The sequence below is a fragment of the Chlorocebus sabaeus genome, chromosome 3, assembly GCF_047675955.1.
Source record: "Chlorocebus sabaeus isolate Y175 chromosome 3, mChlSab1.0.hap1, whole genome shotgun sequence".
In the NCBI taxonomy this organism is placed as follows: domain Eukaryota; kingdom Metazoa; phylum Chordata; class Mammalia; order Primates; family Cercopithecidae; genus Chlorocebus; species Chlorocebus sabaeus.
In genome coordinates, this window is record NC_132906.1 from 19,519,345 (window position 1) to 19,544,708 (window position 25,364).

At 38.8% G+C, this 25,364-nt stretch overlaps 1 protein-coding gene across 1 annotated transcript; it reads left to right on the top strand.

Annotated features, from left to right (window-relative positions):
* The first annotated feature begins 25 nt into the window (after positions 1–25).
* WBP4 (WW domain binding protein 4) lies at positions 26–22,970 on the top strand. The gene is made up of 10 exons (XM_007960218.3): positions 26–192; positions 1,139–1,211; positions 3,504–3,566; positions 3,652–3,775; positions 7,316–7,489; positions 10,246–10,292; positions 11,494–11,569; positions 14,763–14,956; positions 19,343–19,506; positions 21,692–22,970. Coding segments are annotated over exons 1-10 (1,128 nt in total). The 5' UTR covers positions 26–190; the 3' UTR covers positions 21,903–22,970.
* Positions 22,971–25,364: the final 2,394 nt, after the last annotated feature.

A 25,364-nucleotide genomic window follows, 5' to 3' on the forward strand; every position in this document is an offset into this window, starting at 1 on the left:
CGCGGATTGGATCGTCTGGGCACCCGTAGTTGGGAACGGCGGAACGCTGGTCCCGGGGACTGAGGAAGGTGTCTGGGTAGGAGGGAGGTTCGGGTGGGCCTCGGGCGGCTGGGTGAGCCCGACTCGTCCCGCTGAGAAAGCGCGAGTCTGAGTGGAACCCTGGACGACTTGCAGAGCGACTGGCGCAGTCATGTGAGTTGGGTCTCAGGCCCTGAACAACGAGGTGTTGTTTCTCTGGGCGGCCCCTTCTCGCCCGGGTCTTCCCCTCCTCTCCTCCCGCCCTTCGGCCGGGGGCGTGACTGATGCGTTCTTAACTCGCTCGGGACCGGCCCCAGACCTGCAGGGCCGGTTCTCAGGGCGGGGTAGAAATGTTACCCCGCCGAGCGCCCTGGGGTATGGGGCACGGGCTCTAGGGGGAGGCCGGCGGCCGGTTCGGGGGCGGGTTGGACGGCCGCGGGTGAAGCGACGCAGTGCTCTCTCCACGACGCTGTCGGGGGTCGCACGCGCCCCTTTGGGCTCCGAAGCCCCTGAACCCTAGGGTATTGTGAAACTAGGGCTGGGCTGCGGCCTCCCCCGCCCACTGGAAGCGGCCAGCCCCGATAGCGTAATAATTTTTTTTTTGGTCGGCCGTCTACGAAGCCCCACGGCTTTTCCAATTCTCTCTTGCTTTGAGGCCCAAGAACAGTTTGTTTTAACTGATAGTCTCGGAGGAACTGCAGTCTTCCCCCAGAGTAGTCTTGTATGTTTTTCTTTTGGTGGGAATAACTTGATTTAAGGCAAACTTTATGAGTTTCCTCAGGTCTCCATTACATCAGCCTCCCCCAAAGCCAGAAAGGACAAATGTTGTCTAAGATGTTCCTTAGTTTTTCATAACGATGACGGTAACAAGTGAGGAATTTTTGAAAGCCATCTTATTGAAGGGAGTTTTGTAGTGAATTAGGTACAGACTTTTCCTGCTCTGGCAACAGAATTTCAAATGACTGCTCCAACCAGATAAACAATAAAAAACGGCTGTATATAACAATTCAAGATTCAGTAGCAGGGGCATGTATTTCAAAATTTTAAAAATGTAAAGCATGCAAAATTTTTACCTTTTTAAGTTTTATATGAGCTTAGCCTTGTTTTCTCCCTTTTTCAGGGCGGACTACTGGAAGTCACAGCCAAAGAAATTCTGTGATTACTGCAAGTGCTGGATAGCAGACAATAGGCCTGTATGATAATTCCGCTATTAGAGATTCTAGTAATAATTGTGTTGAATGAAGTACTTTTTTATGTAAACTCAGTTTACAAAGCACTTTTATGCACATTGCTCTTGCATTTTAAAAACATCAGAAGATTTCTGTTTTCTCAGTCCCCTATGAAAGCTGTGAGCCTTCTTCCTTTTCATCAACCTAACTTTGATTATGTATTAAGTGAAATTATTTCTCTGTGGCCTTTTGGGAAATAGGCAATGAGTAGGTCATCTCATTCATGTTTATGAAGCACCTACATTATAACGATAGTGTTCATAGTACTGTCATACACAAAGAATTGTGGAAAGCCTTTAAAATATAAAAGCAACATTTTAGTTTTTCTTGTATATTTTCTGCTCTAGAAATAATCAAGTGTATTTAATGCAGAGTTGTATATCTTTAGATGCTTAAATTTGAAAGAACACCATTGTTCCCTTTCTCGTGAAACAAAGTAACAACTCTGTTAGGTATGTTGTTAGTCTATCTCATAGTTGAGATCCGGTGTTGAAGACGTAAAGCAAAAAGCACACCACTGATTTTTCTCCCCTCTTGCCTGTCAAAATACTATGTACCTACCACATAAACACTAAGGTATCTGTTAAATGTATTTTATGTTGATACCCTTTTTACTTGGCAAAGTTGGATGCACAAAGAATAGTAGTCTCATATTTTAATGCTGTGGATTTCTTCTGTAGACGTTTATTTACTGTTATCTGCAAGGTGTTTAGGATTTGGATTTTTTTTGATATTTTGGTCTTTTTGGATAGTTGCTAAAGTTCTTGACTCTTTTATTTTACCTGGGCTATCGTTATAAATAAATACCATGAATTTTTAAAATCACACAAATCACTTAAAGTCTCTCTTTCTTGGAGGTACCTAGGCTGTAAAATGAATTTTGTGAATTATCTAGAGTAAGTAATCCCTTCCAGTGTAGGATTGATAATACACGTTGAATTGGTAATACACATTGATTTAACCTTTAATTAGTAACAAAGTTAATTTAATTTTGAATGGTCCTTTAATATTGTATTCTTTGTGTAGTGTAATCAACCTTAGGAAACCCAGTGTATGAAAAACAGGAGGATTATCTGCTTTACAAAGTCACACTTTAAAGATGAATTCACGGTAGTATTTTAGAATAGCTCAGTTAATGCATCATATAAGATTTGATTGACAGAACTTATTTTGCAGAGGTTGCCAGGAATTTCTTACTGCATTTAACTAGAAACTTGTAATTTAGGGAGCATTTCTGATTGTTTAAATAGATAATTGCGCTCACTCACCCGCCCCTGTCCGCAGTCATCCAGTTGCCATCACTCCCCATAGGTTATCATTTTTTTTTCATTTTCTTGCCTATCCTTCCATTGTTTCTACATGCATGTAGAGACAAGTTCTTCTTCCAGCATACATAAAAGGTAATGTACTGTATATATTGTTCTGAACTATAGTTTTTAAAAATTGAACAGTATGTGACTGGAGCTCTCTTTGTATCCATACATGAAGAGCTTCTTTTTCTCTGTTACTGTAGCCTATGAGAATGTACCATAGTTTAGCCAATCAGTTCCCTAGAGATGGATACTGTATTGTTATTGCAAACAGTGCTGCAGTCATTAAGCTTGTATATATCATGATTTTGTACATGTGCAGGTATATCTATAGAATAAATTACCAGAAATGAAATTGCTGTGTCAAAGGGTAAATGTATTTGTAGTCTTGATGTTGCCAAATTATCTTCCATAGAAGTTGTACATTTTGAACCATTACCACATTGTATAAAAGCGTTTGTTTATAATTTAGGAGGAATCTTAAAATATGTACTTTTCTCCTAATTTTGAGGAATAAAGCAATAAAATAATTGTTCTTTATGTCCCTCCTTACGACAAATAGAGCAATAAAATTCTAAAGGCTTTTGATGTTGAAAGTTGTTTAAAAATCATTTGGCTTCATGTCGTGTTTGAGTCCTCATTACAATCATAGTCACTAGATTAGTCATCAAGGATACCTTGTATTTTTCTCCATTAATAAAGTCATCATGGTTTATTTTAAGAACCAAAGGAAACCTAGTCAGAGGACATAATAATAAAACAATGTAGTTCCCTAGCATCATTTGATTAAAAGGGCCAGTTTGCATTAAATTAATGTTTTCATCTTTTCTGCCATTCATTTTAATTTTAATTTTCTCATGTTTATGAGAAAATTGTTTATGTTTACTATGAATTTTATGATGTTTATGTAGTTTTCTTTTGTATTTTCTCTTTTTTCATTTTCAAGAGTGTTGAATTTCATGAAAGAGGAAAGAATCATAAGGAAAATGTGGCAAAAAGGATCAGTGAGGTAATTTAGATTGTTTCTTTGCTAATTTTTCTATGCAAATGTCAGTCCTTTATCTCACTTTCACTGTTATGTATGTCTTACATAGATTAAACAGAAAAGCCTGGATAAGGCAAAGGAAGAAGAAAAGGCATCAAAGGAGTTTGCTGCAATGGAGGCAGCTGCCCTGAAAGCATACCAAGAGGATTTGAAAAGGCTTGGCTTAGAATCAGGTAAAAAAAAAAAAAAAAAGCAGCCAGCATGTTTTAAAAGTAACATCAGAGGTCATGCTAAGTAAGCTTTGATTGTTTCCATAAAGAGGTTATAAACTCAGTATACTCTCAGTGCTTTTATTATGCATCATAGCCCTGTTTAGACTATGGAAGTTTGTTCATGCCCTTTTGTTGTACTTTTAATGTTTTATCTTTTAACACCTTCATTCATAGCAGCCATACTACTTTGGTAATCCTAGCTCTATCGTAGGTAAGTGGTTCATTTTAGAGACACTTTGAGGTTTTTAGGTATTCTAGTTATTTGGCTAAAAGACACTATGCATTTAAAAAGAGGCCCTGCATTATAATTATAATTCACTGTGTCCATATGGTGAAAATTATGAGTCTTGTATATTTATATGGGTGATTATGTAATGAATTAACCTTTTGTGGACAATTTGCAGATTTTACTACTAGAAGGAAGTTCCAGGTGAAAGACATTATTTAACTAGACTGTGTCTATCTTGTCACTGAGTTTAGGCTTTAAACTGGGAAGGTTTTGTGAATAATTCTTCCATATCAAATCGATTTTCCTTAAGCCAAGCATATAGCAGATCTCAGGTGATCTTACGTACTAGTTGCAGTCATCAACATGTGATGGTATTCCTCTAATAAAAACAGCTTTCAATTAAGGTTTTAAGCAGAGTACCAGTTAAGTTAATTGGCATTGTGCTCATTAAATAAGAACAGTTGTAGCCAGACTTTAAAAATGTTATCCTGGACATTGGTAATTAAAAGGTGGGACAGTTGTTTGGTTCCTTGAGGATAAAGCCATATATGTTCATTTTGAAGGGAAAAAGGATTTAGGCATTTCTGGAGAATTAGGAGTAGGTGAAAAGTCCAACTATTATCAATTATATACATTGAGAGATTCCATTATGCTGCCCTTTGAGCAAATAAATTTTACCATTTTATATTTAAATGGATTTTTCCTATTAAATATTATCATTGCCTTGTTTTTCCAAATAGGATATATATTCCTTTAAACATACAAAAATGCAGTACAAAGAAAAGAGATTTTGAAAACTCACTAACTGTTAAGACCTTTTGCAGACCTCTTCTTTTTTTTTTTTTTTTTTTTTTTTGAGACAGAGTTTCGCGCTTTTTGCCCAGGATGGAGTGCAATGGCGCAATCTCGGCTCACCGCAACCTCCGCCTCCCGGGTTCAAGCAATTCTCCTGCCTCAGCCTCCCGAGTAGCTGGGATTACAGGCATGTGCCACCACCCCAGCTAATTCTGTATTTTTAGTAGAGACGGGGTTTCTCCATGTTGGTCAGGCTGGTCTTGAACTCCCGACCCCAGGTGATCCACCTGCCTCGGCCTCCCAAAGTGCTGGGATTACAAGCGTGAGCCACCGCGCCCGGCTGCAGACCTCTTCTTTAGATCTTTTTTAAAATTACATATTTTGTGCTGTGGTCTATTTGCCGGTTTTATTTTTTCTCTCGATATATCAAATGTGTCTTTTCTTTTAAATAATTAGGAAGATAATATCATTTTTATATGATAGGAGCAGACTTTGGAGTCAAACAATTTCCTCTTGCTAGTTATAATTTTAGATTATTAAAACTAAGTGACATTATGGTATAAATTGCTTATTATGTGACCACACATAACAAATGTTGAATAAATGGTAGCCACTGTTATTTTGTCTCTGTACTATAATTTATTTAATCTTTTCCTGGTTAACATTTAGGTTGCTTAGCGTTTTTCACTAAGATGCATTAAGCATCTTTATGCATGTATCTTTTTACACTTATTTGTCTCTGTAGATTCAGTTTCTAGAAGTTACATTACAGTATCAAAGTGTAAATATATTTTATATTGATAGTTAATACCACATTGTCTCCAGAAATGGACTGATTTACTTTTTCACTAGAACAAAAATAAGTTTATTAACCCGTTTTAGGAGTAACTAGCCAATCCTTTGGAAAGTAAAGACATTAAGAACTATTTTTCTCTCTTTTTTTTTGAAGACAGGTCTCGCTCTGTCACCTGGCTGGAGTGCACAATCATGGCTCACTGTAGCCTTGACCTCCCCGGCTTCAGTGGTCCTTCCACCTCAGCTCACCACCAGTCCCAGCTATTTTTTGGTGGAGACAGGGTCTTGCCATGTTGCCCAGGCTGATCTGGAACTCCTGGCCTCGAGCAGTCCACCTGCCTGGGCTTCCCAAAGTGCTGGGATTACAAGTGTGAGCCACTGTCCCCCACCAAAACTACCCATTTTTTCAAACCAATGTAAATAGCTGATCCATCAAACTAATACTGGATTTGGTCATCCTTTTCAGTACTTACTGTCAAAACAACAGAAAAACATTTCTTTGAATATTAGCAAAAGTAAATGTTAATTGGCTGGGTGCTGTGGCTCATGCCTGTAATCCCAGCAGTTTAGGAGGCCAGAGTGGGAGGATTGCTTGAGCCCAGGAGTTCAAGACCAACCTAGCAAGATGGTGAGACCCCACCTCTACTACGATATAAAAATAAAAAATTAACTGGGCGTGGTGGTACGCACCTGTAGTCCCAGCTACTTGGGATGCTAAAGTGGGAGGATTGCTTGAGCTGAGGAGTTCAAGGCTACTATTGTGGGCTTTGATTGCGCCACTGCACTCCAGCCTGGACAACATAAGAAAAAAAAAAGTAAAAGTTATCTGAATTGTCTTTGTAATTGTTGTCCATTTTTCTATTAGAATGTTTGATTCATAAAGGATCTTTGTTAGGAATATTAACCCCTTGCTATATTTATGGTAAATATTTCTTCATTTGTTTTATATTTTTTTTATTTTTGTCATACAGAATATCTTAATTTTTATGTAGTCAAATTTAACATTATTTTACTTTGTGTTCTTTTTGTAACTATCTTTGACCTAGTATTTAATAAAAAAGGGGGAAGAGAGCAGGGAGTGGGAAACAGCTTTGCTTTTTTCCCAAATAATTAACCAGTTAATCTAAAAACTTTCTTTTTAAACATGCTTTCTTTATTTCTATTTTTATTATTTTATTTTTATAGATTTAGGGGGAACAAGTGTAGATTTCTCATATGCATATATTGCATAGTGATGGAATCTGGACTTTTAGTATACCCATCGCCCGAATAGTGAACATTCTACCCAATAGGTAATTTGAAAACCTCTTTTTTTAAATGATCTGTCTTTTATCCTCTTGATATGAAATACCAGCCAACCTGAAGTTGGCCCTGTATCTGGACTATTCTGTTTCAATTATGTGCTTGCCTATTTCTATGTCAGTTCCACACTGCTGGCTGTATTTTTAACCCATAGTTTTAGAATAAGTTTTAATAGCTGGTAGAACTAAATTCTCCTTTTTCTTTTTATTACAATTTTCCTGCCCTTACATGTTTATTTTTCCGAATGAACTTTATAATAATGTGTCAAGTTCTCAAAAGAATCTTAGGTTTTTGATTGAAATAACGTTAATGTTTTATGCCAACAACAATAAAAAATAGTAGTTAACTATGGCTGCTTTACCCTTCTCTCATCTCTTTAGAAATTTTGGAGCCAAGCATAACACCAATAACCAGCACTATCCCACCCACCTCTACATCAAATCAACAGAAAGAAAAGAAAGAAAAGAAAAGAAAAAAAGATCCTTCAAAGGGCAGATGGGTAGAAGGCATAACCTCTGAGGGTTACCACTACTATTATGATCTTATCTCAGGAGGTAAGTCATTTAGGCATAAAACTGGTAAAGAACAGTGTCACTAGTAGAATAGAACAATTTATTTTATGTTAGGATTTGTATCTAATATTGGAACATTTTTCATTTTTGCCCCAAAGGTAAGAAAATTATGTGCCCTTTAAAAAGGTACCTTTCTCATAGTGACTAAGTGTCATACTTAGTCAAAGTCTTTAATAATGACTTTCTTACAAATAAACTATAGCTTTATATTTTCTCAGTAGTAACTTCTGTAAGTATAAACTACATGGAAATAAAGAATTTTGCGTAGAAATAAGGAATTTGAAATCCACTTCACAAATTGTAGGGGTACTTGAAATAAAATATTCTACAGTAGAGATTTTCTTTTGGGAGCCAGTAACTGATTTCTTTTTTGTGTAGCTGCCTTAATTGATTTGATATTATTACTGAAAAATGGCATTGTATATTTTATTGGAAATTGATACCCAACAGAAAAATACACAGTGCCAAGGCCGGGTGTGGTGACTCATGCCTGTGATCCTAGCACTTTGTGGGGCCAAGGCGGGTGGATCACTTGAGGTCAGGAGTTCAAGACCAGCCTGACCAACATGGTGAAACCCCGTCTACTAAAAATACAAAATTAGGCCAGGCGCAGTGGCTCACACCTGTAATCCCAGCACTTTGGGAGGCTGAGACGGGCAGATCACGAGGTCAGGAGATCGAGACCATCCTAGCTAACGTGGTGAAATCCTATCTCTACTAAAGATACAAAAACTTAGCCGGGCGTGGTGGCGGGTGCCTGTAGTCCCACCTACATGGGAGACTGAGGCAGGAGAATGGTGTGAACCCGGAAGGTGGAGCTTGCAGTGAGCTGAGATTGGGCCACTGAACCCAGGAGGCGGAGCTTGCAGTGAGCGGAGATTGGGCCACTGTACTCCATCCACAGAGCGAGACTCCCTCTCAAAAAAAAAAAAAAAAATTAGCCGAGCGTGATAGTGCATGCCTGTAATCCCAGATACTTGGGAGGCTGAGGGAGGAGAATCGATTGAACCCGGAAGGTGGAGGTTGCAGTGAGCCAAGATCACACCATTTCACTCCTGTCTGGGCAACAAGAGTGAAAGTCCATCTCAAAAAAAAAAAAAGAAAAGAAAAAAAAAAATACACAGTGTCATTTTACAGTAACAATATCAAAAGCATCTTTTTGTTTTTCCTAAAAACTAAATGTATTTGGGGTTTTTACTCCATATATATTTTGGAATGAATTAATACACTTATTCTACATTTATGTAGCATCTTACTCTCCAGAGTCATAAAATTTAGTGACAGAAACAAGCTTGATACAAGGAGGAATTTTAAAGTGCTGTAATAGAAGTGTAATTAAGATTATATGGGAACTCATAATAATGTTGAATTCATTGTGATTATGTAGCTTTGAGAGATTATCATAGGAGTTACTTTAGAGCTGATCTCTAAATTAAGATAAGGACGTCAGGAATGATGCCTTACTCACCATTTTATCCCTAGCACCTAACTTAGTGCCTGGCATAGTGCAGACACTCTGTGTTTTGATGAAAGAAGACTTCAGTAGATTATTCAGAGGTACAGAATCCAGACAGAACAATATGAACCGCAAAAAAGGTTTGAAAGTACTGGGAAATAGTGGTCGAGGTAAAACATGCAGTTGTTTGAAGACATCTTAGTAGAGTTAGACTGGAAGGTAAACTGGGGCCATATTATGGAGGGCTGAGAGAATGATGGCGCCATTTACTTAGATATGAGATACAGGAACCAAAAATAAGTTTAATGGGGACAGTAATGAATTAGATATGTTGGATATGTTGAATTTGAGGTACCTACAGAATATTCATATGACAACTTTTGGTAGCTGATTGATGGTTACAGTGTGGAGTTGAGCAAAATTGAGTCTGGGGATGTAGACAATATGTTAACCTTTAGGAGTATATGAGATCACAAGCAGAGAGAATAGAGCAAGAAGTAAAGAAGGTGAGTGTTACATATATTAAAGGAATGGATAGAAGAAAAGCCAGCAAAAGAAGGTTAAGCATGCTAGGAAGGTAGGAAATAAGATCAGAGAGTTAATCATGAAGAAATCCTTGGGCTAACAATCTTACTGTAATGACTATTATCATTAGGATCATAATTACCTTTGGACTATGTAGAAATATTAATCTGTTAGAGTTTGCACTGAGCTTTAAGTGACATGCATATTGTAGTTTAGCCATGAAGATACCATAAATGATGATGTACTAGCTATTAGAAGTCTTTGTCAAATTCCCTTAGAAACTATTCTTTCTTTTCTCCCTTCAATGTTTATTGCTTGCTTCTTTTTTTCAAATGCTACTTTATATTCTCTTCCTCTCCATGATACATGTTTTTAATTTCTGCATACTCGTTGTTCCTCTTCTGAGTCCTTACTCAATTTATCTCTTAATCTCCCTTGCCCCAAGATATCAAAAGGCCTTTGAAACTTATAAACCTGAATTCTATGAAACCTTTATGAGAAGCCCTGCCTGGCTCTAAAATTCCTGTGGAAGTTCCAGTAACTTCTAATCCCTTGTTCTGTCCTTTATTCTTGGTTACATAGCATTCACATAGATTCTCTGTACTGGGGTGTATGTTCTGTTTTATTTTTCAAATATGTTTTAAACTGTAGACCTGTAGTGTTTTGTACATAATGACTGTAAGTTTTGTCCAAATTTTTTGGAAAGTATTTTTTTAAAGCAAAAACATTTTATAAATGCAATATATTTTGCTTTAAGCATCTCAGTGGGAGAAACCTGAAGGATTTCAAGGAAACTTAAAAAAGGTAACTGAAGCATATTAATAGTGTTTTTGTTTTATTCTTTAAAGTGATTTGTTTCTTGGGGTTTTGTAGAGGTTTGTTAAAGCAACTTTACTTACAAATACTCCATTCCCTCCACCCCGAAACTGTGTCCTTATTTTTTCCCATAATGCTTTTGTTAGAAGGTTGAATGGAGATGAAATAGTGGTATCTGGCCGGGCGCAGTGGCTCACACCTGTAATCCCAGCACTTTGGGGGGCTGAGGCGGGTGGATCACGAGGTCAGGAGTTAAAGACCAGCCTGACCAAGATGGTGAAACCCCATCTCTACTAAAAACTACAAAAAAATTAGCCAGGCGAGGTGGCAGGTGCCTATCATCCCAGCTACTCAGAAGGCTGAGGCAGGGGAATCGGCTGGACCCGGGGCGGCAGAGGTTACAGTGAGCCGAGATCCCACCAGTGCACTCCAGCCTGGATAACAAAGTAAGACTCTGCCTCAAAAAAAAAAAAGTACTGATATCTATCCAAAAACAGCATTCAGGGCAAATATTAGTTCGTTTGCAGTCAGTTGCCATTCACATGTCGCTGTCCATTTGGAAAGAACTGTTCCTGGCTTTCAAAGGTGAGACATTCACTCCTTGAAAGTTGGTTCATTATTAGCAAAAACCAAGCTTCCTGGCCATGATTAGTACTACCACCCCTAATACCCAGGTATATTAGTTCTTGCATTGCTATAAAGAAATACTTCCGAAACTAGGTAATTTATCAAGAAAAGAGGTTTGACTCACAGTTAAACGCAGGCTATACAGGAGGCTTGGTGGCATAAGCTTCTGCAGAAACTTCAGGAAACTTAAAATCATAGCAGAAGGCTAAGGGAAAACAGTCACATCTTACGTGGCCAGACCAAGGGAGCAAGGGGTTAGCCAGGAGGTGCCACACACTTTTCAATGACCAGATCTCAGGGGAACTTGCTCACTATTTCGACAGCAGCACCAAAGATGGATGGTGTTGAAACCATGAGAAACCACCCCTGTGATGCAGTCATCTCCCACAAGGCCCCATCTCCAACATGGAGGATTATAATTCTATATGAGATTTGGGTGGGGATGCAGATCGAGATATCACCAGGTGTCAGGAGGAGAGGCAAGGGTGGCCGACTCTGAGTTATTCAGTAGAAATTCATCATGGTTATCGTCAGTTTATGCTGGGTTTTTCCCTCCTATTAGACAGCAGTGAAGACCGTTTGGGTAGAAGGTTTAAGTGAAGATGGTTTTACCTACTATTATAATACAGAAACAGGAGGTGAGTATTACCTTTGATTATCTTAAGTATTTAAAATTGTACCTGGAACTGCTTATTGGCCTGCTGATTAATCATCTGAACTTGGAAATTTTAGTATATGATAAACATATTTGTATAGCAAACATGAGTTATTTTTTGTAAATTAAAAATAATACAGTAGAAAAGCAAAAAGATTTCTATTCATGTTATATTGTGCTGTTCACCAATGTTATTCTTAGTTGATACTGCATTCACAAACTTAAAAATAGAATCATTTTAGCTTTCTCTGATACTACTATTTTTATAATTATTTTAGAAATACAGTCATTACAGCCAGGCGCGGTGGCTCAAGCCTGTAATCCCAGCACTTTGGGAGGCCGAGATGGGCGGATCACGAGGTCAGGAGATTGAGACCATCCTGGCGAACCCGGTGAAACCCTGTCTCTACTAAAAAAAAAAATACAAAAAACTAGCCGGGTGCGGTGGCGGCGCCTGTAGTCCCAGATACTTGGGAGGCTGAGGCAGGAGAATGGCGTGAACCCGGGAGGCGGAGCTTGCAGTGAGCCGAGATCGAGCCACTGCACTCCAGCTGGGGGACAGAGCGAGACTCCGTCTCAAAAAAAAAAAAAAAGACATACAGTCATTACCTTGGAAAGTAGCTTAGAGATCATCTAGCCCAACTTGCCTTTTCCTTTTAAAAAATAAAACTGTGGCTGGGCACAGTGGCGCATGCCTGTAATCCCAGCACTTTGGGAGGCTGAGACAGGTGGATCACCTGAGGTCAGGAGTTAAGCAACCAACTTGACTAACATGGTGAAACCCCGTCTCTATTAAATACAAAGAAATTAGCCGAGTGTGGTGGCGCTTACCTGTAATCTGAGCTACTTGGGAGGCTGAGACAGGAGAATCTTGTACCTGGGAAGTGGAGGTTGCAGTGAGCCGAGATCGCACCATTGTACTCCAGCCTGGGCAACAAGAGCAAAACTCAATCTCAAAAACAAAAAAAAAAGTAGGCCGGGTGCAGTGACTCACGCCTATAAGCCCAGCACTTTGGAAGGCCAAGGCGGGCGGATCACCTGAGGTCAGGAGTTCGAGACCAGCCTGACCAACATGGTGAAACCCCTCCTCCAGTAAAAAATTACCCAGGCATGGTGGCGGGCACCTGTAGTCCCAGCTACTTGGGAGGCTGAGGCAGAGAATCGCTTGAACCCAGGAGGCAGAGGTTGCAGTGAGCCAAGATTGCACCACTGCACTCCAGCTTAGGTGACAGAGCAAGACTGTCTCAAAATAAAATAAAAAATAAAACAATCTATTTAGTAGTGTCTAACAAATTAGTAAAAGTGAAAATTTAAAAATGTGTCAGTTGCATAAATACTTATGAAGCATGCATAAATACTAATTGTTATCTAAAACTTTAAAATTAATGTTTAATTTAACATAAACTGCTATAACATTAATGTGACTTTAGGAGAGGTTTGTTTTTGTTTTTTTAATTCTGTTATCATTAGCTCATTAGCTCATTGCATAGCATTAAATCTTTTAGGAAGAAAAGGCCCTTTTAACCTCCAAGTAGATATTTAACCTGCCCAGTTACAGCAATGTTTATATTCCAGTACAATTGAAGGTTGGGATTTTTATACATATAAAATAGTATAGTGATATAATGTAGCTTTAGAGTTAGACAGATCTGAGTTCAATGCACAGCTTCTTTTCTTACCAGTGATATGACTGTGGGCAAGTCACTGAGCCTATAGTCACTCCTCAGTGAAATGGAATAAACATATGTGCTCTGTAAGGTCATGAATGTCGTATGTCATAAAATTCCATGAATGTTATATGTCATAAAATTCCAATAACAGTGCTTGGCACATAGTAGGTGCTTAATAAATTACTTGTTGAACTGGCGCGGCAGCTCACACTTGTAGTCCCAGACCTTTGGGAAGTCGAGGCAGGCAGATCAGTTGAGGTCAGGAACTCACGACCAGCCTGGGCAACATGGTGAAATCCCGTCTCTACTAAAAATACAAAAATTAGTTGGGCATGGTGGCACTTGCGTGTGATCCCAGCTACTCAGGAGGCTGAAGCAGGAGAATCGCTTGAATCTTGGAGGTGGAGGTTGTACTGAACTGAGATCACGCCAAGTAAATAAGTAAAAATAAAATAATTTCTTGAAAGTCATATTGTTACTTGTGTGAAATGTGGATAAGAAAAAGTAATGTTTTTCATTAACCCTGCCAAGAACTCTGTATTAATTAAGGTACCATATATATTGATTTGCCTTGAATGATTACAGTTTATTCCTGGACCAGAATAATTATTAACGGCAGCCCCTTTCACTCTTAAGACTCTCCCAGTTGAAAATAGGTAATTAATTACAAGGTAATTAGAAATATTACTGTTTGCTAAAAACCCAATGAACCACTGGATGGCAGTAGAGTTAGTCAATTGAAATTCCCACTGCTGCCCCACCACCACCAAACCACCATATAAAAATGAGAACTTAATACTCAGTGCTTCACAATATAATTTCACTCGATGAAAATCTTAGGAATTTTTTTTTTTTTTTTAATTGAGACAGGGTCTTGCTCTGTCGCCCAGGCTGGAGTGCAGTGACATGATCATGATTCACTGCAGCCTCTATTTCCTGGGCTCAAGCAGTCTTCCCACCTCAGCCTCCTGAGTAGCGGGGACTGCAGGAACATGGCATGATGCCTGCTAACTTTTTAATTTTTTTTAGAGACAGGGTCTCGCTATGTTGCCCAGGCTGGTCTCAAACTTCTGGGTTCAAGCAATCCTCCTACCTCGTCTTTTCAAAGTGTTGGGATTACAGGCATAAGCCACCACGCTGGGGCCAGGAAAAGAAATCTCTGTGATAAGTAAGTTTCAGGAAATCTCTTGTTTGCTCATTATCAGTATGTTTCCTGAAATTGGTGTCAGATAAATTGTGAACCGTTAGAAATCTCACCCCGTTCTTAGGTCTCTCATTCCATTGGAGTTATAGTTTATACATCTAGTAAATCCAGGCTGTTTGAAGTCAATTTCTGAAAGATACAAGAGCAAGAGGTTTGGGAACTATTATCTTCTTGTTCAAGAGATAATATGAAATTAACATACAGTATTGTCATTTAATAGTGTAAGTGATAACGGTTATGTTGAAATTACATCTGAATAGAATTAATAACTAAATAACCTGACTTTAAAATGTGTTGAACAGAATCCAGATGGGAGAAACCTGATGATTTCATTCCACACACTAGTGATCTGACTTCTAGTAAGGTCAATGAAAATTCACTTGGCACCCTAGATGAATCCAAATCATCAGATTCGCATAGTGATTCTGATGGGGAACAGGAAGCAGAAGAAGGAGAGGTCTCTACAGAGACGCAAAAACCAAAAATAAAGTTTAAGGTAGGTTTTTTATTTTTACTCTTCACATCAAATTTTTTTTTTTTTTTGAGATGGAGTCTTGCTCTGTCGCCCAGGCTGGAGTATCTCGGCTCACTGCAACCTCCACCTCCCGGGTTCAAGTGATTCTCCTGCCTCAGCCTCCCGAGTAGCTGGGACTACAGGCGCGTGCCACCACACCCAGCTAATTTTTTGTATTGTTAGTAGACACAAGGTTTCACCGTGTTAATAACCAGGATGGTCTCAATCTCCTGACCTCATGATCTACTCGCCTCAGCCTCCCAAAGTGCTGGGATTACAGGCATGAGCCACCACACCCAGCTGATACCAATTTTTGAAAAGCTCTACAGACCTTAAGTCTTCTGATAGAACGTAGAAAGTAAGACATATTTTGTCAAGTGGATAAATAAAACTGGAAACACTTAGGAGCCCATGAGTCAAAGCAGAGAAGACACATTATTAGCATTGAGCAATGGTTGCAATTGTTGGCCTGAGAAATGTAGGAAAATTGAAAAGTTCCTACATACCTAAGCTACACCTAGGATCTTGTCATTGCCTACAGTTTCTCTACCAACTTCACAAATCTTGATGGAACTTAGAGTAAGGGTTATGTCCAGTTTACAGAGGAGCAGCAGCAAAGCCTTCGTTGTAGTTGCCATCTCACAATGATTATAGCCAGCCAGATTTAGGTAATCTGGTATCCAACTTAGGATAGAAATAATTAATTTCTGTCATCAAAATTAATGTATTCCAACAACAACAACAAAAAATACAGAACCCTGCTGAACATAGTTGCAAAAATCTTCCGCAAAATATTGGCAAACTGAATCTAACAGTACATCAGAAAGATTAATACACTATGATAAAGGGATGCTTTATTCCAGGGATGAAAGGATGGTTCAAAGTATGCAAATCAATAAATGTGATTTACCATATAAACAGAATTAAAAACAACCATATAATCAGCTCAATAGATAAAAAGCATTTATTAAAATTCAGCATCCTTTCATGATAAAAACCTTCAGCAAACTAGGCACAGAAGGAACATACCTTATAATAATGAAATAATAAAAGCCATATATGAGGCCAGACACTGTGGCTTATGCCTGTAATCCCAGCACTTTGGGAGGCTGAGGCAGGAGAATCGATTGAATCTGGGAGGCGGAGTTTGCAGTGAGCTGAGATCGTGCCACTACACTCCGTCCTGGGTGACAGACCGAGACTCTGTCTCAAAAAAAAAAGAAGCTGTATATGATAAACACACAGCCAATGTTATACTGAATGGAGAAGCATTGAAAGTATTCTTCTTAAGAACTGAAACAAAGCAAGGATGCTCACTTTAACCACTCCTTTTCGACATAATATTGGAAGTCCTAACCTGAGCAGTCAGGCAAGAGAAAGAAAGAAAAGGCATCCAAATTGGGAAAGAGGACGTCAGACTGTCTCTGTTTGCTGATTAAATGATCTTAGTACCTAGAAAACCCTAAAGAGCTCTCCAGAACACACCTGGATTTGTTAAGTGACTTCAGTCATGTTTCAGGATACAAAATCACTGTACAAAAATCAGTAGTATTTGTATATACCTGTATCTATACAATAATGGTAAAACTGAGAACCAAATAAAAAACTCAATCCCATTTGTGATAACTACAAAAAGAAAAAAAATCTAAAAATCTAGGAATACATTTAACCTAGGAAGTGAAAGATCACTACAAAGTGAACTACAAAACACTGATTGAAGAAATCATAGATGATACACACAAATGAAAAAATACCTCATGCTTATGGGTTGGAAGAATCAATATCACTAAAATTACATACTGGCCAAACTAATCTATAGATTCAACACAATCCCTATCAAGTTACCAACTTCATTTTTCACAGAATTAGAAAAGCCAATTCTAAAATTCATGTGGAACCAAAAAAGAGTCTCAATAACCATAGCAGTCCTAAGCAAAAAGAACAAAGGTGGAGGCATCACATTACTAGACCTCAGACTATACTCCAAGACTTTCATAACCAAAACGGCACAGTACTGGTATAAAGATAGACACAGATTGATGGAACAGAATAGAGAACCCGAAATAAAGCCACATACCTACAACCAGCTGATCTTCAACAAAGTCAACAAAAATATACACTGCGGAAGGGATACCCCATTCAATAAATGATGCCGGGAAAACTGGCCAGTCATATGCAGAAGAATGAAACAGGACCCCTACCTCTCACCATGTACGAAAGTTAAGATAGATTAAAGACTTAAATGTTTAAAGATCTGAAACTATAAAAACCCTAGAAGGAGGCCAGGCATGGTGGCTCACGCCTGTAATCCCAGCACTTCGAGAGGCTGAGGTGAGCAGATAACCTGAGGTCGAGAGTTCAAGACCAGCCTGACCAACATGGAGAAACCCCATCTCTACTAAAAATAGAAAATTAGCTGGGCATCCTGGCACATGACTGTAATCCCAGCTACTCGAGAGGCTGAGTCAGGAGAATCGCTTGAACCCAGGAGGTGGAGGTTGCAGTGAGCTAAGATCGTGCCATTGCACTCCATCCTGGGCAACAAGAGTGAAACTCTGTCTCAAAAAAAAAAAAAATTCTAGAAGGAAATCTAGGAAAAACTAATCTGGTCATTGCCCTAAGCAAAGAATTTATGACAAAAGTCTTCAAAAGTAAACACAAAAACAGAAATAGACAAATGGGAGGGACTTAATTAAATTAAAAAGCTTATGCACAGCAAAAGAAACAATTAACAGAGTGAATAAATAGCCCACATATTGGGAAAAACTATTTGCAAACTATGCATCCAACGGACTAATATCCAGAATCCGCAAGGGACTCAACAAGAAAACTCCATTGAAAAGGGGGAAAAGGACATGAACAGGCATTTTTCAAAAGACACACAGATGGCCAAAACACGTGAATAATGCCCAATATCACTGATCGTCAGAGAAATGCAAATGAAAATCACAATGAGATACCATCTTATACCAGTCAGAAGGCTGTAATCAAAAAGTCAGAAAATGTCTGGATGCAGTGGCTCATGCCTGTAATCCCAACACTTTGGGAGGCTAAGGCTGTCAGATCATTTGAGATCAGGAGTTCAAGACCAGCCTAATCAACATGGTGAAATTTCTTTTACTAAAAATGCAAAAGAAATTAGCCGAGTTTGGTGGCGCATGCCAGGAGAATTGCTTGAACCTGGGAGGCGGAGGTTGCAGTAAGCCAAGATCATGCCGTTGCACTCCAGCCTGGGTGACAGAGCGAGACTCTATCTCAAAAAAAAAAAGAAAAAAGAAAACAGATACTGGCAAGGATGCAGAGAAAAGGAAAGACTTATACACTGTTACTGGGAATGTATGTTAGTATAACCTTTATAGAAAACATTTCTCAGAGAACTAGAAGCAGAACTGTTATTCAATCCAGCAGTCCCACTTCTGAGTATCTACCCAGAGGAAAAGAAATCATTAAATAAAAAAAGACACCTGCACTCATGTTTGTGGCAGCATTGTTCACAATAGCAAAATGTTGAAATCTATGTAAGTGTCCATCAGTGGAGAATTGGATAAAAAAAAGTGTGTGTGTATATATATATACACACACACAAACACACCATGGAATACTACTCAGCCATAAAAAATGAAATGATAGCTTTTGCAGCTATGTGAATGGAACTGGAGGCCATTAATCTAAGTGAAATAACTGAAAGTCAAATACTACATGTTCTCACTTACAAGTGGGAGCTAAACAGTGGGCACACATGGACATACAGAATGGACTAATAGATAGTGGAGACCATAAAACGTGGGAGGGTGAGAGGGAGTTGAGTTGAAATCTATCTATTGGGATTGTTCACTATTCAGATGATAGACACACTAAAAGCCCAGACTTCACCATGACATATACATGTAAGAAATCTGCATTTGTACCCCCTAATTATTTTGAAAAAGGTAAATTATACAAAAAGGGAAAAAATTACGAAATACAGATAGGCAAGGACAAACTCCCTATACTCTTGCCACCTCCCAGAAAAATTCAACAGAGGCACAATTATAAAGGGAGTCACTGTTGGATATGCAAGTAAAGTAAGAAAGCAGAAAAGAGAAGTTAAGAGAACCCTGTTTATATGTCCTTAATTGTAGAATTTAAGACATTAAGGTGATGATTTAGGGAGCCTTTGTCATAGTATACCAACATTTCAGACATGGAAAACCTAATCAAGCAGTAAAGTTCTATGTATATTTATTGTGTTATGTGCAAATTTAAATTGTGTTAGTGAATTATTTATAAATCTATAACAATACCTTTAAAAGCCTTAGTTAAAGTAATTTTATTTTCATCCTGGTAGTTTTGCTTGAACTGTATTATTTCTTGGCTTTTACATTTCAGGAAAAAAATAAAAATAATGATGGAGGAAGTGACCCAGAAACACAGAAAGAAAAAAGTATTCAGAAACAGAATCCATTAGTTTCAAATGAAGAAAAATCCAAAACTTTTAAGAAATCAAACCCATATGGAGAATGGCAAGAAATTAAACAAGAGGTTGAGTCTCAGTAAGTACCTGGAGCTTTAATCTCACTGTTATTACAAGTGATTTTACATCCCAGTACTTCCCTAAATTGCAGTAAGTAATTTCAAGGATGCTGTGCTTATTAAAAGTATAGCTTGAGGCCAGGTGTGGTGGCTCACGCCTGTAATCCCAGCACTTTGGGAGGCTGAGGTGGGTGGATCACAAGGTCAAGAGATGAGATCATCCTGGCCAACATGGTGGAACCCTGTCTCTACTAAAAATAGAAAAATTAACTGGGTGTGGTGGCATGTAGCTGTGATCCCAGCTACTCAGGAGGTGGAGGCAGGAGAATCGCTTGAACCCAGGAGGTGGAGGTTGCAGTGAGCTGAGATTGCGCCAGTAGACTCCAGGCTGGCAGCAGAGCAAGACTCCGTCTCAAAAAAGAAAAAAAAAGTATAGCTTGGCCGGGTGAGGTGACTCACATCTGTAATCCCAGCACTTCAGGAGGCCAAGGCAAACAGATCACCTGAGGTCAGGAGTTCGAGACCAGCCTGGCCAACATGGCAAAACTTTCTCTCTACCGAAAAAAAAAAAAAAACTTAGCAGGGAATAGCGGCACACATTGTGTTCCCAGCTACTTGAGAGGCTGAGGTGGGAGGATCACTTGAGCCCAGGAGGTTGAGACTACAGTGAGCCATGTTCACACCACTACACTCCAGCCTGGGCAACAGAGTAGGACCTTGTCTCAGAAAAAAAAAAAAAACCACAGCCGGGTACGGTGGCTCAAGCCTGTAATCCCAGCACTTTGGGAGGCCGAGACGGGCGGATCACAAGGTCAGGAGATCGAGACCATCCTGGCTAACATGGTGAAACCCCGTCTCTACTAAAAAAATTAAAAAGAAAAACTAGGCGGGCACCTGTAGTCCCAGCTACTCCGGAGGCTGAGGCAGCGTAAACGCAGAAGGCAGAGCTTGCAGTGAGCTGAGATCTGGCCACTGCACTCCAGCCCAGGCGACAGAGCGAGTCTCCGTCTCAAAAAAAAAAAAAAATTGTAAAAAGTAAATAGATAAACAAATATTGCAGCAACTCAAGTATTACTCAGCAAAGTACATTTCTATAGGATTCAGTGTTGCTATTTAGTTTTATAACTTAAAACAGCCTATGATAACTGATAGCAAAGAAGGTCCTTGATGGCCAGGCAGGTGCAGTGGCCCACACCTATAATCCCAGTACCTTAGGAGGCTAAGGCAGGAGGTTCACTTGAGCCCAGGAGTTGGAGGCACTACTGCACTCCAGCCTGGGAGACAGAGCAAGACCCTGTCTTAAAAAGAAAAAATCCTCGGAATAGACTGCCTTCTGCAGAGCTCCATTCTCCAAATAGGATGATATGTGTTTTTCAACAGGTTTTATGCTCTCAGCTACTTAGAGTTAAACATAACGATCTATCTGGTCCATGTTCCAAAATCTCATAGATGAGACTGATGGGTGTGATGTGACTAACTTGCTCTTTCACGGACCAGTTGACTATCTAGGGAGTACAGTACTGTGATAGGCTCTTTTTAATCAGGTACTGATATCAGGACCACTCAACTGATTATTTACAACTAATCATGTGGATGGTTGAAGGGCTAGTTCTTAGAAAAGGACTGCTAGGCATACAGCTCCATTCAGTCTTCTACACAAGGAAAATGAGATCTCAATTCACTGCAACCTCTGCCTCCCAGGCTGAAGTGATCCTCTCACCTCAGCCTCTCAAATAGCTAGGACTATAGGCACATGACACCATGCCCAGATAATTTTTGTATTTTTTGTAGCAATGAGGTTTCGCCGTGTTACCCAGGCACATCTCGAAACTCCTGAGTTCAAGTGATCCTCCTGCCTCGGCCTCTCAAAGTGCTGGGATTACAAGCGGGGGCCATTGTGCCTAACCACCTTATCCCTTTACTTGTACTGCTTATATATAAGCCCAAGCGTTTTCTTAGATAATGCATCCTTTGTGCAACAGGAGTAAATTAATACATAGACCTTCTCCCGGCATTTATCCATCTGAATAAGTGCTCAATATCTTAAATAATATTGTAAAGTCAGTATTTTAAAGTAATTCCTGCTCCAAAATGAGCAACTTCTAATGTATTTTCATTAGAAAGCTGATCTTGGGGCATTGGTTATATGAAAATGTTTGTCTTACCCTGTCAATTACTGGTTTTATTTTAACTCTTTATTTCCAGTGAGGAGGTAGATTTGGAACTTCCAAGCACTGAAAATGAGTATGTGTCAACTTCTGAAGCTGATGGTGGTGGAGAACCCAAAGTGGTATTTAAAGAAAAAACAGTCACTTGTCTTGGAGTTGTGGCAGAAGGAGTGGCCCCAGTCTTCAAAAAGAGAAGAACTGAAAATGGAAAATCTAGGAATTTAAGGCAACGAGGTGATGATCAATAGTTGCAGGAGAGCTTTTTGTATATGCTTTTAGGACAGAATGGAGACTTATACATCCAAAGTTTATTTGTGTTTGTTTGTAAGTACTTTGATGCTAAAAATTTAGATTTATTCTAAATGTATTTGATGTGAATTAAAATAAATATTTTTTCATGTGAAATTTATTTTGGTTCCTAAAATGGAAGCCTACCACATTACATTGTAATACAGTGTATTATGTTCTGTGTCTAAAAATTGCTAATTAAGTCATAATTTAAGATGCTATGTATCTGTTATTTAAAACATGGAGAAACAGGGCCTTTATTCCATTGGCATTCATATGAACATATTTATCCTGCATTGAAAATGCATTACTTTTGCACATTGATGTTAACTGTTGTCCAACAAATAAGTATCAGAGTACATGAGAAGATTCACAGCCCAGTGATAATTTGGTTCTGAGGCTGATGTAAAAAATGAATGCATATTGGCTGACCTTACTCAATTTAAAGTCAAAAGCCAACAACCAGGAGCAGCTCAGGTACTTCAGAGGTGCTTAATAATGGAGTGAAAACTGGACCAGAGGTGGAAATGTATATTTGCCCCAGTTCACTTCAAAGCAGCAAACGTTTAAGCATTTTACTTTGAACCAGGCATTGTGTTAGGAATCCAGGGATAAAGATGAATGAAATGTATTTCTGTTCTTCAGTAGTTCACATTCTAGCATATTCCTTTTTTCCCCCAGTCATGCACTCTTTTTAGCAGCCTTATATGTACTAGAAAAGATTTTTTAAGGTTTATTTAAAGCTGTGTAGATGAAGACTTGATCTAAAATAGTATAAGGTCTCTGGCTTCAGTAAAAGTTTTTAGTGTTTACTTAGTAATTTATCACTTTCTGTCTGGTTAAAATGTCTTAAAAAGTAGAATTTTCTTATTTAATCCATTTAGTAGTTACCTCCTTTTTACTTTTCAAATTCACAAAATTATATTTCTCATAAATTGTATAGTATTTAACTTTTGATAGTTAATATTTGTCTTTTTAAGATTACTAGTGTACATGTAAAAAAATAGCTTATTAAAAACTTTGTCAAAGAATAAGTTAAGTATTGTTGTTATTCTAATTCCAGTCAGAATCAACTTAGCATTGGTGAGATAGTATTTGGAGATTTGTCTTTGCATTTTTTCAGTCTACTTTTTGGGTATCTTAGGAATGTGAAAGCCTAAACTTTCCCCTTCATTAGGAAGAGATATTTTATAGTTCTTGATAGCCCATTCATCATCTAGCTGAGCAGTGCATTTTGGGGCTTCACTCTTCTCAGCTGGAAAAAATAATGGACTGTAATTGCAGTGCTCCTATACTTTACCCACATTTAGCTCTTAAAAAATACAAAATTGAAGGCATTTTTTAAATTAGACCTCGTGTAAACTTTTTCTTTGATGATTTTTAAAACAATCTCCTTTACTTTTGAAATTAGTATTCTCAAAAACTGAAAGCAAGGTAAATATCCTTAAACAGTATGGTTTTAAGGATTGCTCAGAAAAGACTTGATAGTAACAGCAATATTTTAGTAAATCAAATCATGAAAAATAGTAATATTCCATCTGCTTTGGAGGAATAGAGAACAGAACAGCTTTTAACTTACTTGGATGTTTTTGTAAGTGATATCATTTGTACTATTACCTTTCTATATTTATATATGTATATATAATATATATATATACTTCTAGATCATGAAAGTAATTTTTTAATAAATACAAAAATCCAAATAATAGAGAAATAAGTTTTTAGGAACTCTCGGTAATCTCTCAACCCCTCTCCATGACCACTGTGGGGTTTCCCATTTTTCTCAACATAACTGGGTATATATGGGTAACCCTTATGACATCTGGACCTATGAGGTTCACTATCTGGATGAAACCATATTCAAAGAAACATCCAAACAACCAAAAGTAGTTTTTGTTTTTTTAATGAAGTTTTTAATATATTCCAAGAACTGTACTAGGGGAATCAACCCTACCAGATATTTATGTATTAAAAATCTATAAGATACAATGAAGGCCGGGAATGGTGGCTCATGCCTGTAATCCCAGAACTTTGGAAGACCAAGGCAGGCAGATTGCTTGAGTCCAGGAGTTCGAGACCAGCCTGGGCAACAGGGCAAAACCCCATCTCTGCTACTAAAAATAGAAAAAGTGAGCTGGACTTGGTGGCATGCACCTGTGGTCCCGGCTACTCAGGAGACTGAGGGAGAATCACCTGGTCCCAGGAAGTCAAGGCTACAGTGAGTCATGAACATGCCACTGCACTCCAGCCTGGGCAGCAAGAGGGAGACTCTTGCCTTAAAATACTTGCTCACATTTATGCACATTATGTATAAACTAGTTTGTTTCTGGATTTATTTTATTATGCCAGTACCACACTGATTTAATTACTGTGTTTTTATAGTCTGTTTTAACTTCTGGTACAGGACATATCCTTATGTTACTTCATACTTGAACTACTTTTTCGAGATGTTCATAGTAAATATCCACTCATTATATCAAATAACTTTTTGTCAAGTTGTTTTCCCTGCTCCCCTCAAAAGAACTCTCTGATTTTGTGCTACATTTGAGTTGATAATAATTGCCATCTTTCTGACATTCATTCATCTTATCTCTCAACATGTGTTGTCTTTTCATTTAGTTCTTTCATGTCTTTCTGAAGTTACGTAGTTTTCTCCATATGGGCCCCGCACATTTCTTGAAATGTAAGTTCCCAGGGCCAGGTGCAGTGGCTCACGCCAGTAATCCCAGCACTCCGCGAGGCCGAGGTGGCGGATCACGAGGTCAGGAGTTCAAGACCAGCCTGGCCAATATGGTGAAACCCCATCTCTACTAAAAATACAAAAATTAGCCAGGCATGGTGGCATGTGCCTGTAGTCCCAACTACTCAGGAGGCTGAAGCATCAAAATCACTTGAACCCAGGAGGCGGAGGTTGCAGTGAGCGAGAACATGCCACTGACTGACCTGGGTGACAGGGTGACTCCATCTCGGGGGAAAAAAAAGAAAAGAAATGTAAGCTCCCTGAGGGCAAGAGCTTTGTTTTGTTCACTTAATTTCCTGTACTTTGATGTTTTGACATCTTAAAAAGCTTGTTGGCCTGGAAGTGGATACCTCTCCCAGGGCTAGTCCCTTCTTAGAGATAACTGAGGGCTCCCTAGAGCACTCTTTGTTATGCAAACCAACTAATCCCTAATCTATAGTCACACCTACCTGGTCTAATTCACACATCAGGCCAGTATCTTCTCTGCCCTAAATCATCCCAGGGCCAGATACCAGCCAACTAGAGACCACTCCTATAGCCAGCCCAAAGCCTGCCGGAATTATATTAGCCAATCCTAAACAGTTTACTTTGCCCTGCTTTGACTTTCCCATGGAAACCACAATGAAGGCTCTGGGCTAGACTTTCCCCGCTATCCTGTCTTAACACTACCTAACCAAAACAT

What these genes read in the sequence shown, in the direction of transcription:
- WBP4 (XM_007960218.3), top strand. An exon ending in AAGGCTTGGCTTAGAATCAG is followed by an intron (nt 3,776 to 7,315) that starts GTAAAAAAAAAA and finishes TCATCTCTTTAG; the next exon opens with AAATTTTGGAGCCAAGCATA. An exon ending in TTATAATACAGAAACAGGAG is followed by an intron (nt 11,570 to 14,762) that starts GTGAGTATTACC and finishes TGTGTTGAACAG; the next exon opens with AATCCAGATGGGAGAAACCT.